Here is a 17884-nt window from a genome sequence, read left to right on the forward strand (position 1 = left end):
TTTTTCTAAGATCTGTCGCTTTTGATCATATTTAACATGTATCACAGTAGCCTACATACAGCGGTGTAGTGGGCATTGTCGTCAGTGGATGTGTGACAACTTGTCATAATATATGCTGTAGGACAGTGGTAGGAAGTGTGGTCCAGGGACCCTCAGGGTTCCTCGAGGAGGGGTTATAGGTCTGTAACTCTGAGAGTTATAGCCATAGAGCAATGGGGGTCCTTGAAATGAAAAAGTTTGAGAACCACTGCTGTAGGATACCAGTGCTGTAGAGATTGATAAATATCAATTGATGAACATCAGGGCTGATATAACTTCATGCAGGTCGGAGTGTTTCGATTAATGTGGCTGAATCACCTTTCACAATTTGCATTGCCACGTGGAATAACATTTAAACCCTATACTTAGTTGACCGTATTCCCAGGGGCTCTAGTACTAGGTCCCCATCCTGTTTTTGCTCTATACTAAATATCTTTGCCGATTGGCAAAGTGCCGATATACAAGCAAGGTTTTGAGGGCAGTTTTAAATGAGGAGAGGGTGGGGGCAGCTTTGATTGATTGATTGAATACTTTATTAGTCTGCACGGAAGTACAGTAGCCGGGCGCCGAAGTTTTGTACATACTGCTGTTTCTTGAGGAATTTGGTAGTGGCGCAGTAAAGGAGGCTATTGCAGTAATGGAGTCTGGATGTGATGAAGGCGTGAATGAGTGTCTCTGCAGCAGTGTGAGACAGAGTGTGACGAGAAAAAGAAGTGCTGGAGTAGAGCTTCGGTGCATAGCACTACACCCCTGACTACAGTATATATCACATTCACAACCACAATATTTAGCAGAAATGTCACATAATTCTGTTCTGTATGGATTAATTACAGTCACCATCTACTGCATGATTGCACACACACTGGTAACTGCTGCTGTAGTATCAGATAACTTGAGATAAGGTGTATTTGTGTTGAGATATACAATGTGTACTTTACATACTATAATAGCGCTATAATACAGTTAAGTAAATTGTTGAAGGAATTGTGATGTACTTAGCCTACTTAGGACGGGGCCTAGTATAGACCCCAGGGGGACTCGACTAAGTATAGGGGTTAAATGTAAAAAAAGTGCTACCTAGTTCAGTTTTTTGTGTTGCTCTCTCATATTTATGTATGTGTTGCATCCTATTTATCACGTCCCTTCTGTTCATGTTCACATATTGAGTGAACATACTACTGTGGCTCCTCTACTTTATGTATGTGTAACCCTGTAATACATCTCTCCTGTATGTAGATATTTGTCAGTGATTTTGGGTCTTTGTTCATGAATATACTAGATTTGCTATATGTTGTATGACGAAGTGTCTACTGTCCAAGGCTGAAGTCTTTAATCTATACTTATGTGACGATTTCTTGCTCGGGACTCTGGAGTTTGACTAGTGTCTGTTGTTGCAAAGATTCTCCCATTTGATCTTCAAGGCCTATTAATAAGTCTCCTTGCTGCAATACAGTTGCCATCCCCACCACAACCTACTTTTGATATGTGCTAACTTGCACCTTAAACTTTACACAGCCTGGGTGCCCCGGTGACTCACCCGAGAAAGAATGCATAACACATAAATAAGGCTATAGTCCCTTCCTGCATCTGCCCGGATTCAAATCCACCCGGAGGCACTTTATTGCATGCGTCACCCCCCCCCCCCCCGTTCTCGCCCACCTTTCCTGTCTATCTGTTGACTGTCATATCAATTACATCCATTACACCACGTTTGCAAGTAGTCCATTTCATTGTATGTTTTTTTATTGTTGTTATTTAACAAATGAAAACAAGGGTAGTCTCATCCCATGATGAGTCACCTTTCAGCTTGTTGGAACTTTCAACCAAGTGGAATATAAAGCTGTTTTCAAAGAGAACAAATACTGACTGAAATATTCCATGTTCTAGTCATTCTGTTATAAGTAATCCACCCTGATACATCGAACCGGTATATCATAATACTAGATACACACATCCGTGTCTGTGATGTCAACCGTGTGGCAACTCTCCAGAATGGATTTATGATATAATAAAAGCCACATTGTGTGGACCAAATACACAATCAGAGCTACAGATTATTCTCTTGAAAACCTGTAATTCTATACTACAGTGAAGTTGGATTGCGTGATACATATTCATTTTCAATTGATTGTAGGCCTATATGTATCTATATTATAGTGAGTAGTTCTACAACAATAGGAAAGCTGAGGGAGGCTATTGTGCTGAAGCGTGTACCTTTATAATTATGCATAACAACTAACAACGGCACTTTATTTAAATGAAGGTAGTTATAGTAGATTGTTATAAAGTGCTGTTCCAATGAGCTTATAATGCATTATGATCAGCACTTACGATACATTATAAACGTTGTTATGAGTTGGTATACATACATGATTATAAACATTTACAACTAGTGTTGTATAATGCATTATAAATGTGATTTAATTGATTGTCTTTTGTAATCAATTAAATGTATTGGTCTAACTGTAACACCTCTACTCCTGTGCTCTCATGTAACACTGTGACTCCTCATTGCTGTAGGTCTGATCGAGTGTGAAGAGCCCAACAACCGTCTGGATAAGTTCACTGGAACCATGCGCTGGAGGAAGGACCGCTACCCTCTGGATCTGGACCATATGCTGCTCCGAGGCTGTAAGATCAGAAACACAGACGAATGTCGAGGATTGGTCATCTTTGCAGGTTCGTTCAGATTAATTGATCTTATTTTGTGTGCAGAGGAAGTCTAATGCAAAATAAAATAGTTAAGATATTTTCTCTATCTTGTTTCATATATGCTTATTTTCTTATAATTATTCTTATCACGCTATCTAGGCGCCGACACTAAAATCATGAGGAACGGAGGGAAGACCAGGTTTAAGAGGACAAAGATTGATGAATTGATGAACTACATGGTGTACACAGTAAGTTTTGTCATGCTTACCTATACCTATAAACAACATTATGTGTATAATTATGCTGTATTTAACCAATTTGCCCTTGGTGGTCAATATAGGTCACGCATATTTCTTGCTCTTTGTGTTGTGTCGCCTCCCCTCTGTTTCTCTCTTTTTCTTCCCTCCGTCATTCTCTCTCTACCTCTCAATTGATAATGCTTGTATTGATATAACTTTTCATTTAGATTTTTGCCAAAGCCAATTACAAATGTATTCATGTATATGTGTGTCCTCTCCTGTAGATCTTTGTTCTGTTGATCTTGGTGGCAGCTGGCCTGGCTATTGGCCATACATTCTGGTATGAGGAGATAGGATCCAACGCCTGGTATCTGTTTGACGGGAAGGACCAGGCCGCCTCCTACAGAGGATTCCTTAGTTTCTGGGGCTATATCATAGTCCTGAACACCATGGTGCCTATATCGCTATACGTCAGGTGATTGAAACTAATACATCATTATTACTGTATTAACTGTTTTTTTTTAATACAATACTATTTTGTCTTTCCAATCTTTACGTATATAATATTATTTACTTCTTATTGGTATCATAAATGATTTGTGTCCTGTATGTTTTCAGTGTGGAGGTCATTCGACTGGGGCAGAGTAAGTTCATCAACTGGGACCTCCAGATGTATTACTCAGAGAAAGACACTGCAGCCAAGGCATGTAATGTTTAATTTTACATTTACACTTCAGTCATTTACCACGGTGTCTTTACTTAAACAAGGCAAACGGCAACATGTTTCAACCACAACAGGTCTTCATCAGGGTGAAATAATGAAGACCTGTTGTGGTCGAAACATGTGTTTGCCTTGTTTTGATAAAGGCTTTTTCTTCCTTTCACTGTTGAATGCCCGGATCCTCTGCTTTTGCTTGTTCTATCCCGTTTGATCCAGCAGCACCTTGGATACTTTTAACTACTTTTAACTTGTGTGTTGTTTTCTCTGTTAAATTAATGATTTTTGAAACCCTGAAGGCTCGGACCACCACACTGAATGAGCAGCTGGGGCAGATAGAGTACATCTTCTCAGACAAGACGGGGACCCTTACACAGAACATCATGGCCTTCAAAAAGTGCACCATCGCGGGACGCACCTATGGTTAGAAAATGCTTACAGTTATACTGATATTAATGAATTATTTTCCAAATTAATGTAGTTGTGTGTACTGAAATTATGTGGAATGTTAAAAAATGTTTTAATAAAAAATGAATGCATATAGAGTTAAGGGGATGAGTCGTTATTGCATTTTGTCAATACCATTAATTACCGTGATAGAATTTTGTTCATTTCAAGTTTGTCCTTTATAGAGTTTTGTCACTCCGAATATGTCCTGCTCGCTTTATTATTATTCTAGAATGCTGTACTTCCATCTTCATTGTCCAAATTTTATTCATTCATTTAAATATTATCCTTCTAGAATTTTCTCACACTAAGTTTGCTTTCTAACAGGTAACCCTACAACTGCAGAAGGAGTGTCCCTGGACAGAGGAAGGGTAAAAGCTGATATTATTTTGATATTGTTTCATCATGTATCATCTGTTAAAATGAACACGGACACAGATCCATAGTCCACAAAGAATTGTACTTATGTTAAAATAACGTCCAAAATGTCTAACAGTAACTACCTACCTAGACTGCATTTATTTGTAGAATAACCTGTATGGTATGCCTTGACAAGGTGCGTTGGAGGGCAGTAGAGGTCAACACTCTGTCTACACTTATAATATGGTCAGCTTTATTAAATGCAGAAACTACATTTCTGTGATTCAACCTTCACCAGGTATCTGGCCGAAACATGCAATATGCTATTGTGTGCTTTGAGCCGCACAGGGACCATGTTACTCAAACAGTGTTCCATTTACTTTGACTAATAATGTCTTTTTTTCTCTTTCCTGCTAGCCGGTGGACTTCAGCTGGAACGACTTGGCTGACAAGAAGTTCCAGTTCTCTGACCATTCCCTTGTTGCCTGCATCCGATCCAGGAAGGATAAAGATGCCCTGGAGTTCTTCAAACTGCTCTCGCTCTGTCACACAGTGATGGTGGAACAGAAAGAGGGTGAGGAAGTGTAGGAAGGACCAATGGATGAGGGGGGGGGGAGGAAGGGATGGTGGTAGAGAAGGGGAGAGTCTCTTTTCCCGGTGTTTCGCCCAGGTGGACAGGGTTTTGAGGTTAGTTTGAGGCATAGTGTTTGTGAGGTTAAGAAGAGGGAGGGAGCTAAATGGAGTAGGAGGAGGAAACATTAGGTGGGTAAAGGCAGGGGGAGAGAAGGAGAGAGCAGAGGTCAAGGTGGGATGAATAGGGAGAAATTGAGTGGAAAAGAGATTTTCCCTTTTGGGGAGTTGGAGTGGGGGGGGGGATAGGCCAAACTGCAGTCCCTAATAGAACATAAAATCATGTTCCGGTTCAAATTACTTTTCAGTTAGCATCCAGAAGATTTTGTTAAGGGCCTGTCACACCGATTGAAATAACATATTCAAGCTCAGTATGAGGGTGGATTAAATGGGGCCTAGTGTAGAACTGCTTATTTTGTCCACAGATATGTATATTGTCGGTCTCCATTTGTGTTCTTTGTTCTCTTTCCCCCAGAGGATTTAGTCACACATATATAGAACAATTTGGACATTATTGACCTCTGTTTGTGATGTCATACACACAGATGAATTGATATACCAGGCTGCATCTCCAGATGAGGGTGCTCTTGTCACTGCAGCCAGGAACTTTGGCTTCGTCTTCTTGTCTCGTACCCAGGACACCATCACCATCAGAGAGTTGGGCACGGAGCAGACGTATGAGATGTTGGCCCTCCTCGACTTCAACTCCGACCGCAAACGCATGTCTATAATCTGTGAGTTGGCCTGTGTGTATAGACAGTAGAGTAGACTCACATAACTGATGGACAAGCACAGATTTCATATACAAACTGCAGTAAACAACAACAATAAAACTAAATGACTTCAAATTCATATTTGTCTAAAACTGCAAAAAACATACCTTTTTATATCATTATCTGGGATTTTATGGCTTGATACTTTCTTAGAGTTGTTGTGCTTTGAATTCCTAATAACAATCAAATCAAAGTTTATGAACAGACCCATAAAGTCTGATGCACATTACACATGCACACTGATCATTAACATGGTGTTGTCTGCAGTGAACAGTGTACGGTAGTGTCCCCTATGGACTCATTAGTGATGATACCAATTAAAATGTCCTATTAAAAAAAAAAAAGAGGAAGAGTTGGATTGTTTTACATTCTGTCATGCAACTCATCTTTCTGTTCTGTGTGTGTTTTCTCTCTGCTCCTCTTCCTCAGTGCGGTTCCCTGATGGTCGCATACGTCTCTACTGTAAAGGAGCAGATACAGTCATTTATGAGCGTCTGTCCCCTGAGTCCAGGCACAAAGAGTCATCACAGACGGCCTTGGATGTGCGTTGGTTGGTTAAAAGTTACCGGGTTGTTGACAGATCCTGCTATTTTCTGTCTCCAATCTGCTAACTGATTGATTAAAATAATAAGAACAGCACACATTGTATTTTCTATTTTTGACATAATACGTTGATGGTTTGTAAAAACAAAAACAAACTATATATATATATATTTTTTTAATTGTTCCAGTTTATTCCGCATATTTTAGCAGATTCCTTAACATATCTTCATAAACAACTTCACGTACTTTTTGCAATTCTTTACTGTACTATTCCTGATTTTAAAAGCCTGTTGAATAAGTGTTCTTTTGTTGCGTGAAATAAGAAAATTGCATCTCTGTTTTTTTGTTTGTGTTACAGATCTTTGCCAATGAGACGTTGCGGACACTGTGTCTCTGCTACAAGGACATCAGCAAAGCGGAGTTTGACATCTGGGCCAAGAAACATAAGGCTGCCGCTGTCTCAATGGGCGACCGGGATGCCGCGTTGGACCAGGTGTATGAACAGATCGAGAGCAACCTGATGGTGAGTACATCATTATGTAAGCTGGATCATGTTGGGTGTATTAGAAAAAAAGTACAAAATGTGGAGCTGAAATATTAAATGCCAGAGATTTTCCAGACCTAAATTCATATGAATTCATATATTTATGTAATACCCTATTATATCCAGCTGATTGGAGCCACTGCCATAGAGGATAAACTCCAGGATGGAGTTCCAGAGACGATCGCCGCGTTGGCCAAAGCTGACATCAAGATCTGGGTCCTGACTGGAGACAAGAAAGGTATGGTCCCTTCCTTTTAACCCATTAAGACCTGGAACTGTGTCATTTTTAGATTTGAGCTAAAAAAGCATTATTTTACACTTTAGGCTATTCAAAAATAGCAGATATACAAGCTCATAGCGCGGCACCGAGTGCCGCGCTATGAGCTTGTAGATCTGCTATTTTTGAAAATTCGTGAAAATGTGTGCAAATCTTTGAATATATATATTTTTAAAGCGAACATTTTTAACTCAAATCTTTGCTTCTGGGGGTCCCTGGAACAAAATATTTTGATGGGGGTCCGCGGCCAAATACATATCATTTTGGGGGTCCTTGACAAAAAGATTGAGCACCACTGATATAGAAACATACGTTTTTCAGAAAACTGTTGGGATTTAGGAGACATGTAGAATCGGCTTCAGGTCTCAATGGGTTAACTGGTTGATAAATGGATTACAAAAACACTGGTAGAGGTTTAAAGATGGTAACAACTTAATAAGTAACTTTGCAGTAGCAATAATGTTATTCATGTACAGTTGGTATAGAGTGGGATTCATGCATAGTAGGTATGATGAAGTGATATTCATGTACAGTAGGTATGCTTGCAGCAAAACCAGAAGGAATAAAAATCCGTCTTTGATGCCATGAAGCATCCAGCAGAAGTTGACCACATGCTGTAATCTTATGTTGTAATTATGTATAATATGTTATATCGTTCCTCATATGTGTAAAACTGTTACTTTCCTGGAAAAATAGACGATCTACATGCTCAAATGCATCGCATGTTTTGAGCTTTGAGCTTGTAGATCTGCTACTTTTGTGTGACACTGTAGTATGACTACAAATTAATTTAATTTACAAAAAAACATTAAAAAAAATAAAAGAGGGAGAGGTTTCTTTTTGTTGCCCGACAACAATGATATATTGTGTTATGGCAATATTTGCATTTCTTCTGACATCTGTCACCAAGTTGCTTTCATACTAAACACAACAATTTATGGTTCTTGAAGTTCCTTGTATTGAGACAGAAGTAGTATTGGAAACTGGCATCAGAACTATAATACTTTATATTGCAAAGTGTTTTTGCACATGCACGGAATTTGGCTTGGTGAGACTGGTGCATTTTAATAAAAAGACGGGGGCGGGGCAGCGACAATAAAGTAGCCTGCTGATGTGCCGGCCTTCGGTTGGGTAACCTCAGACAATGTCGAAAGCCTCCAGGATAATTAATTCATCACACAACCATAGCCTTTTTTAATCACAAAGACAATGAGGAAATAGCATTTGATTGACGCGGCCGCGTTTGCTCCTTCAAAAGGTTCTTTGTAAACACACAATACATGATGTGAGCTTGTAGATTGCCTATTTATAGTAGAATAGATCAGGCTCAACAGTTTTTTTTAACTAGGTTTTTACAGGCTCTTACTGTGTATGTGTCTATGTGTGTGCGCGCACGCAGAATCTGATACATTGTGTATATTGTTTCAGAAACGGCTGAGAACATTGGCTACTCCTGTGAACTACTGACAGATAACATGCAGATCCACTACGGAGAGGACGTTAAGTAAGTTTAAGCGCAGTACACTCCTTCCGATGTCCGAACTTTTCTTTGGAAAGGGAGGTGATATATAATATAACTACTAATTGACGTCATTCCAAGCTTCGGAATTGCGGTCTCAGAACTTTTCTTAGGAATCTGTGCACCTCCAGATGTTCTGACTCTCCAAACTATAGTTTTATATATATACTGTATTGGCCGGTATGTATTGGCCTTTAGTCTGTTTAGTGTGCTTCCTTGAGGGGGGGGGGGGGGGGGGGTGTCGGGTCACTGCTCTATATGTAGGTCTATAAGTGTCTTGTGAATTGAATTGAATTGAGTGAATCTTGGTGAATGTAAAAGCTCATGGGTTTTCTTTAAAACCATTTGATTTCACCAAGCAGTATTAGTATTAATGTTGTCGGGGCAGAGTAGAAAGACAATAACCCACGACTCTTTCTACCCCGCCTGATTCTTATACAATTTTACACAATTCTCAGTGGTGGAAAAAGTACTAAAATGTTTTAAGTAAAAGTATCAATACTGCAATGTAGACATACATGTACTCTTTGAAAAGAGCAGATCTACAAGCTCAACAATGCGGCATGGTGAGATTGTAGATTGGCTATTTTTAAATAGCCAAATTTTGAATAGGGCTGAAGTGGTTAATGTATGTTTTGTAATAACAATCCAAATCTACAAAGTAACTACTAACTAAATGTTTTCAAATAATTGTAGTGGAGTAAAAGTAAAATATTTGTCTCTGAGATATAGTGGAGTAGAAGTAAAAGTGTTGATAGTTGGAAACGCTCCAGTAAAGTAAAAGTACCTCAAAATTGTACTTAAGTACAGTACTTGGTTACATGTACTTAGTTACTTTCCACCACTGAGTCATTTCTTCATCATGTTTGAGTGAATGGTGTGTACTCTTCAGTGAATGCTCTTCTGTGTGTCTCCAGTGAGAAGTTGACGCTCCGACAGGCCAACAGGAGAAATGCACCGCCTGCCTTTGCAACCAGGAAGAAGGAACCTCCGCAACCATTCTTCACACAGCCAGGAAAGAACGCCCTCATCATCACTGGAGGATGGCTGGTGAGTTACATTGAATTAAAAAGTGAAAGTTACTTTAAAGGTGTTGATTAGAATAGTTTTAAATATGATTTGTAAAGGTTTCTTATATATATATACACTGTATATATAATTACAATGTCGGATGTTAATTTTAAACATGGCCAAAGTTTCAAATAATAATAAGGGAATGTAATTCATGTGAGCCTCAAAGAGATGGGAGCTAATATGGTTTGTTGACAGAGGCTGAAATAAAGGGCTGCATAAAGAGCCAGCATAAGATGAATAAGTAGGTTTTTGATCTGTGAATCATGCAGAATTACTCTAGTGGAGTCCCAGAATAGCTGGTGCAGCTGGAAATACGTATAATATGCCCCCTTTAATCATCACGTGGCTGGTATGTTGAATGAAAATGTTATAATTCAATTACTTAATTCAATGGAGTAATTCTAGTTCTTTCATTGTCCTTGGACACAGGCAGGTCACTTATATTAGATATTTTCTAATTAGCGTTAGTTTGAATGTTTGTTAAAGTTAATTATATTATTTACAGTTACTGGTCATTACTTAAGAATGGCTGGTAAGACTTTAGTATTTAGGTTGAACAGTTTTAAGCAGACTTCTGCTATTCTAGCTCCCTCTAGTGGCTGACATTATGAAATTCCCAGTCAATCTGGATTAGTATTTTACCTAGATATTTCTCAGATTTGGTAATGGAATGGAACCATATTGTCCTGTGACAGTAATGTTTGATTTATTCCGAAAATAATGATAATCATATAACATATTATGCATAATGAAAAACACAATTTCTAAAAGGCAGTGAGGTATGCAGTTAGATTATGTAAATGCATGTTGTATTCATGGAGTCCTACATAAAGAACTGCAACTTCAGCTTTCCTACTGTCTGTCTCTCTTACACTATCTCCCTCTCAGCTTTGCTTCTGTCTGTCTCTCCCATACTGTCTCCCTCTCCGTCTCCCTCCCTGTCTTCGTCTCTCTCTCTCTCAGCTTTGCTACTCAATAAAGACAACATTCATTCAAGTGGCGTGCATTGTCCTCACTTTCTCAATTCTTGGCTGGGAACTGAATACACCCAATCAGCTCTGATCATTTTCTCTTTCGTCAGAACGAGATCCTGTACGAGAAGAAGAAGAAACGGCGGCGCCTGCGGCTGCGTCGCTTGGGGAAGAGGCAGCCCGCCGGCCCGCCAGACGGACAGCCCATAGACGAATGGGAGAAGGAGATGAGACAGGTGTGTTGAACATTAACCCATTAAGACTGGATTTGGAATAACGACTACATTGGGAAGAAAAGGGGGGTAAAAAAATAATTGGCTACTTAAAATTTTAGCGAAAAAATATATATGATCATAGTATGTGCACTGCATAACATGGCTGTAAGTATTGGTTGTGGAACATCCTGTAATGTTCTTTTTCCTCTTGGCCAGGTGGATTTTGTGGACATGGCGTGTGAGTGTGAGGCGGTGATCTGCTGCCGTGTGACGCCCAAACAGAAAGCCAACGTTGTCAGCCTGGTGAAGAAGTACAAGAAGGCCATCACGCTTTCTATTGGAGACGGAGCAAATGATGTCAACATGATCAAGAGTAATTCATAATAATCACAATAATGATAATAATAACCGTGATAATGATTATTGTGTCTTTTCTTCCCTAGGGCTGCAACTATAAATGCATCTTGGCAATTATTCTATTAATTAATTAGATCAATTGAGAAGCACTTTAAATATATATATATATATATATATATATATATATATATATATATATATCTAACTATATAAATGGCGAGCAACTTCCTACCTATATAAATGGCGAGCAACTTCCGCACCCTCGGTGGTGACACCCCACAGCTCTGTTATCGAATAAACAACGCACCGCCAGACCACATGTCGCCTACTGACTCGCCACGGCGGCCGCGCTGAATTTACGCCTCGCGTAGGGGACATCTCACTGCTCACTACACCGTTTCCACCGCGCAATATAATTAATTCTACTCACCAAATGTCGGACAAAACGGAAGGGGAGCCAGCTTCGTACCGTTTACCGTGCGCACGACCTCATCACCACAACAGCAGCCAGCCGCTGCGGGGTTTTTTTCCTTTTTTTCCAAACTTTTTTTTTGGTCACCATTTTCTCCAGGCACCATTTCTGGTGTAACGTCGGGTGTTTCTTTTCACCAGCCAATCACCTTTCACGTTGCCACGTCCGTTGCCACGTCGCGCTGACGTACGCTAAACAAGCGCTGCCGTGCGCACAATGCAAACGAGCCCAAAGGCGCGCAAAAATAAGCCGACCATTGCTTAGACACAAAGTCAGACCTGGCAACGCAGCCTACGCCAATCATGTGTGAGAGATCTACAAGCTATGGGGCAGAGACGCCACCGTATCTTAGCAACAACTACAGCGCTCACTCTCATTGGTCGTGTCACGCTAAGAGCAGTCTCCAGACAATGGCATCGCAGACAGCTTGCTGTTACTGCTGTAGCCATCACAGGCAGTTGCAGCACGACGGACAGGGCGCTGTGATAGCTGCCATGTCGCTAACGCTAACCTGGTTGTCATGCCTGCAGCGGCTGTGCAATCACTTTGTCAACAATGCACGTTCGTGTGGTGAATGTCTATATTGCTGCTCAGTTCGTCCATTGTAGATGGTGTATGTTTGTGTGTGTCTTCTGGAGAACTATGTAGCTCCACAGCAACTACAGTAACTAACGTAATGGCAGGACCGCCCCCTGCAACGCATGTTAGGCTGCATTATGGTCATGTAGTAATTTCAGATAATTTCGCTCCGATTACAGCAGTGTTTATCAACCCTTTCACGCCGGCCCCCCCCCCCCCCCCCCCCCAAATACACGTACTTGATCTGGGACCCCCCCATTCTGTTTGACTCCGTTCCACAAGTAAATATTGTGAAAATAGCCGATCTACAAGCTCGAAACGCCTCACGTTGAGAGGCTTTGTAAGCTTGGAGATCGGCTATTTTCTACATGATTGCCTCTTTCTTACATTCTTTGCCAATGTGGCCGATGTTTTCATAGCATAGTTTATTGACTACTTCTGTTGCAGAAATGGCCATTTCCTTTACTTTCGTGTTTTAATTGTCTCCGCCAGGCCGAAAGGCATGGCGCAAGACTATGTTTCACCCCCTGTCCGTCCGTCTGTGATAGCTAATCTCTCACATCGTTGACTTGATCGCAGCAAAATAACAGCCCGATGTGGAGAGTCAGTGAGAGCTGGATAAACGACGTAAAATGTGTCAAAAGGAGTCTGTACGGCTGTCGATAAATGAACACATGACGTCGGTGGGAGAGGAGATATTGTGTCTTTTGGACAAACAGCAGCGTGGTGCTGATGTTTGTTGTGTGAAGCAGCTTAATGTGAGAGTGTTTGTGTTGGAGCGCCTCAGTGCGGCTGCAGAGTTCATGTGCAACCTCTTCCAGAGAGACACAGAGACACTAGAAACTCTGCTGGGGAAAAAAAACACTGCTGGCCATTGACTTTCCTATGGACATTGATCTACACACTGCAGGTATATCTGCTACACACACAACATCAAACTACACACTGCAGGTATGATGCAGCGTTTGCATTACAGCCAGCATGCCAGCGTAGTTCCCATATGGTTTCAAGGTGGGCTAAACCATATGGACCCCATGTCAGCAATGTCAGCGGCATCCACTTCAGTCCCAACTGCGATGCCCATGCAGGCTATAAGTAGCTTCTACCTGCCCCTTAGGTGGGCCCCAACTAGCCATGTTTATGTGGGACCAAGGCGGGTCCTAACTGGGTTTGCCCATGCAGGCTTTAACTGGGTTCTACCTGGGCCCTAGGTGTACCCTAACCAACCACAGTGCAGTGCCCATCGCTCCAATTGTTGTGACGTCAGGGCTCTCAATACTGCACATTGGTGGAGGAGGAGGGGCCGCAGGGCGACCGCACACATCGCTGAACCAATGGTAGCCCACGGATGTTTCCTCTGTGGATTTACAATCTGCCCCTCTATGCCACATATCATCCGCACTACAGGGTCTTCACTGACCGAGCCACGGCCCCACTGACCCTCATGACGCTACGCCACTTAAACGTGCGGCAGCATGCGCTGGGTTGCCAGGTTTGCACAGCCTGCGCCAGAAACAAGCAACCACCTTCATGAAAAAAAAAAAAACACCGAAATGGTCCGCAATGTTCCAGGGGTGTCCCCGCGCCTCCCAACACTCCACAGGGGGTCAGTGGACCATCAGGGGGTCCGCGGACCCCCTGTGGACCCCCTGAAACATAACAAATATTATTTCTTCAAATTTTTTCCTTTTTCAAAAAAACTTTTCCACAGTTTCACTCCGGCGATTTGGGTCCCCCAATATACACACGGCCACGCTGGGCCCCGTGCGCGGCTGGGGTTGAGGGGGGCGTAGCCCCCCGAAACTCTAGTATATATATATATATATTGTATATGAACAAATCGATTAACCACTTAAGCGTTATTTTATACTTTGTTACACAATGGTGTGGTGTAAGCATTGTGATAGCTGATCTACAAGCTCACAACGCCTCGTATCCTGAAGTGTTGTCAGCCATTTTCATTTCATATTATTTTTCCCCACAAAATTGGGAATGATTATTAATCGATTCTTATATTCAATTATATATATATAAGATCATTTTTCAAATAATCACTTAAATTGATTAGTTCCATTAACTTCTGCTTCTCTACCCCCTCCCCCCCTACAGCTGCGGACATCGGAGTAGGTATCAGCGGTCAGGAGGGCATGCAGGCTGTGATGAGCAGTGACTACGCCTTCGCCCAGTTCCGCTTTCTGGAGCGCCTCCTGCTGGTGCACGGCCGCTGGTCTTACATCAGGATGTGCAAGTTCCTGCGCTTCTTCTTCTTCAAGAACTTTGCCTTCACCTTGGTCCACTTCTGGTACTCTTTCTTCAGCGGATTCTCCGCCCAGGTGAGCGGTCCCACGCTGACGTGTTGCACGTTATGCTGTTTATATTCTGTATACATAATGCTTAAGGCTATTTTATACTTCATGTGAAAATAATTGAGTCACTCCCGGTCAAAACTGACTGGGAACAAGTCACTTTCCATTATTTTTACCCGTTATTGACCAGTTTGTCCTGCACCCGCCTATTGTTTTCCCTTTTCTTTCTAGTGGATGTGCAAGGTCTTTTTTTTTTTTTTTTGTACTTCTATTATACGCTTTACAAATAAATGTATTCTGGCTGAAAAAGTTAAATATACATAATTTCTTTTACCTTGTTTTCTCCCCTCATTACCACTGGTCAGCTCGGAAGCAAAATGATTAGTAGACAAAATTGTCCCTTATATTGTCTTGCATTATGAAAACTAAACAAAAACATGCATTGATATTTTTTTGTATACACTTTATCGTCTGTATTGTCCTCAGTATTGTATAAATACTTTGAGCTGTCTATTAGAGGTTGTGCAATTATTATCAACTCTCATTCTTTGAAAGTAGTTGACATGCATCTTGTGCAGTGACAGTACATAATCCATGATGATCAAAAATCACCTCTGCACCAATTTCGGCATAATTAAACTCCTGTGTTTTTCCTCTACCTAGGTGGCATATGAAGACTGGTTCATTACGCTGTACAACGTGTGTTACAGCAGCTTACCTGTTCTACTGGTTGGACTGCTGGATCAGGTCAGAATAACGCATTCATCTTTAGCTATGTGCCATTTACATTTTAATAATTAGCTGATGTGTAAACTATACAATAAGTTTCAGTTCTGTAATTCACAAAGTTATACTTAAAGGGGCTGTAAGTGATATTGTTTTGTTAAATTGCTCTGTATTCCCATAGCAATCATTGCTATATACAATATAGAGAGGGTTCTTCAACAGGGGGGGTGTTTTTTTTTGTTTTTTTTTACATGAACCACTTGAACCCTAGCATCTTTATTCTGGGGGGAACATTCGCAGATCTACATGCTTGTAGATTGGCTATTTTCGGCGAAGATGTTGGGTGTAGAGTAAAAAAAAGGAGACCAAATACATGACCTTGATAAAGGTCAAGTTTTTAGACTTTTAAGTGGTTGGATGTCTGGAAATACACTTTTAACATGATTCCAACAAATGAATATAAAAGATAATGTGTAAACAAAGAAACAAAGTGCTGACAAACAAGTCTATGAAGCTAGCCATGACATTTATGAAGAAAAAGTTAATCTGCAACACGATATTTACAATATATGTAGTGGGGGTCCCTGCTTCACCTGTCTTTAAGCTAAGGGGTCCTTGGCCTGGAAAACCCTGCTGTAGTGGGTTTGTTCAGTAACAGAGATTCCCCCGTCTATCCAGCTCTTTAGTAAACAGAAAATGTTCACTAAAGCAAGAGACAGACTGGTATGCACATTTTCTTGTTTCATCACTTCCAAATTCCCCTGGGTATTACGTATCCTGTATGAGCTCTCTCTCCTGATTGGATGAAATTGGTATCCTGACCTGAAAATGAATTTTGGAGAGATGGGGAGACCCCTGTTACTGAGCAGACACTCTGCAGCAATGATTACTATGAGAACACAGAACTATTTAACACTTATCTTAACAAGAACATATGACTTACACCCCCTTTAATATTCACGTAAATCCTCCTCCTCTCCCCTCTCTCAACAAACAACAGGATGTGAACGACAAACTGAGTCTGAAGTTCCCAAAGCTATATCTGCCGGGCCAGCAGGGGTCGCTGTTCAATTACAAGAACTTCTTCATCAGCCTGTTCCACGGCATCTACACCTCTCTCATCATCTTCTTCATCCCATACGGAGCGTTCCTCCAGACCATGGGACAGGATGGAGAGGCTCCGTCAGACTACCAGTCCTTGGCCGTGGTTACCGCGTCCTCGCTCATCATCACCGTCAACCTGCAGGTGTGACATTCATGGAATACTCAACTGTTAAATACTCAACTGTTTACTTACTACTATACGTAATACTATAGAACCGGTTAATAGAGCTACTGTTACGACTAATACTACTGCTGTAAGAGACGGACCAGACACTGCTACTTTTACTAATACTATTACTAATGCTGGTACTACTAATACATTTAATCAATTGTATTTGTAACACACTTTATATTTGAACCAAATCTCAAAGTGCTACATGTTAAAAAACAAAAACAAAAGAAACAATGAAAAACAGTGAAATTAATAAAATTCAGATCAAAGGTCAGCTAAACACAGTTAAGAAGAAGTTGAAAACACAGCAGTGATTACTACAGCTGCTGCTACTACTACTATACCTGATGCTACTACTTGATTACTACTACTGCTGTTATTGCTGATGCTACTACTAAAGTACCACTACTACCTTGGCTACTACAACATTACTACCACCACTACAAGTGCTTCTGCCACTACTGTTATTACTATCGCTACTAAAGATAATAACTTTCTCCTCAGATCTCTCTTGACACCTCCTACTGGACATTCGTGAACTGTTTTGCAGTGCTGGGCAGTATAGCCATCTACTTCGGCATCATGTTTGACATCCACAGTGCAGGGATCCATGTCATTTTCCCCACCGCCTTCACCTTCACAGGTTAGTTAAAAGAACTAGAACGTTGTGGTCCAGGTAGCTCAGTCGAGGGAGCGTGGCCTTGCCTTTGAATCTCAAGGTCCTGGGTTTGATCCCGGGAACCGCCAACTGAGTGTAAGTAGTGGTCTACTGCCTCGTAAAGCGGTATAGACACCCTTGTTGCTCAGCTGATACCGACCGGAAGCCACTCTGACAGGAAGCCACTCACTTAATTACTTATTTAAAATAACTAAAGCCCCTGACACACTGAAAGCGGCAGACGCTCGCGTCATCAAACTCACCCATTGTTTATAACTGCCTTAGCCCACACTAGAGGCATCAAGTGAGCGCGTCAAAACCTGTTGACGTGTCTTTCAGAGCTCGGTTCTATTTTGGGGCATCCATGCATAGCACAGACCATCCAAAACGAGTTGGAGCGATGCAGAAAGGCAACCTCTTTTTATTCCAAACTTGTATTGCGAAGTATGTATGTTTGTTTCCACTTGTTTGACCGTTCTAGAAACACAAGTCTGTTTTAAATGAAGCAG

The 17884-nt window shown here is 41.2% G+C and overlaps 2 protein-coding genes across 2 annotated transcripts in view; one reads left to right on the forward strand and one right to left on the reverse strand.

Annotated features, from left to right (window-relative positions):
* The window catches only part of LOC311037031 (replication protein A 32 kDa subunit-like), a 469874-nt gene that overhangs the window by 139271 nt on the left and 312719 nt on the right, over nucleotides 1-17884 (reverse strand). The gene's annotated exons all lie outside the window — the stretch shown is intronic.
* atp8b1 (ATPase phospholipid transporting 8B1) overlaps nucleotides 1-17884 on the forward strand; it is a 41348-nt gene that overhangs the window by 19857 nt on the left and 3607 nt on the right. Inside the window, exons 10-28 of the mRNA XM_084046178.1 lie at nucleotides 2560-2718; nucleotides 2851-2939; nucleotides 3215-3405; nucleotides 3549-3633; nucleotides 3948-4071; nucleotides 4423-4466; nucleotides 4873-5029; nucleotides 5631-5819; nucleotides 6288-6400; nucleotides 6760-6924; nucleotides 7072-7183; nucleotides 8651-8726; nucleotides 9659-9791; nucleotides 10897-11022; nucleotides 11218-11374; nucleotides 14519-14742; nucleotides 15379-15462; nucleotides 16442-16687; nucleotides 17222-17360. Coding sequence (XP_083902304.1) covers nucleotides 2560-2718; nucleotides 2851-2939; nucleotides 3215-3405; nucleotides 3549-3633; nucleotides 3948-4071; nucleotides 4423-4466; nucleotides 4873-5029; nucleotides 5631-5819; nucleotides 6288-6400; nucleotides 6760-6924; nucleotides 7072-7183; nucleotides 8651-8726; nucleotides 9659-9791; nucleotides 10897-11022; nucleotides 11218-11374; nucleotides 14519-14742; nucleotides 15379-15462; nucleotides 16442-16687; nucleotides 17222-17360 — 2613 coding nt within the window. The remainder of the gene's footprint in view (nucleotides 1-2559; nucleotides 2719-2850; nucleotides 2940-3214; nucleotides 3406-3548; nucleotides 3634-3947; nucleotides 4072-4422; nucleotides 4467-4872; nucleotides 5030-5630; nucleotides 5820-6287; nucleotides 6401-6759; nucleotides 6925-7071; nucleotides 7184-8650; nucleotides 8727-9658; nucleotides 9792-10896; nucleotides 11023-11217; nucleotides 11375-14518; nucleotides 14743-15378; nucleotides 15463-16441; nucleotides 16688-17221; nucleotides 17361-17884) is intronic.

The sequence above is a fragment of the Gymnoscopelus microlampas genome (genome assembly GCF_963454915.1).
Source record: "Gymnoscopelus microlampas genome assembly, chromosome: 21".
In the NCBI taxonomy this organism is placed as follows: Eukaryota; Metazoa; Chordata; class Actinopteri; order Myctophiformes; family Myctophidae; genus Gymnoscopelus; species Gymnoscopelus microlampas.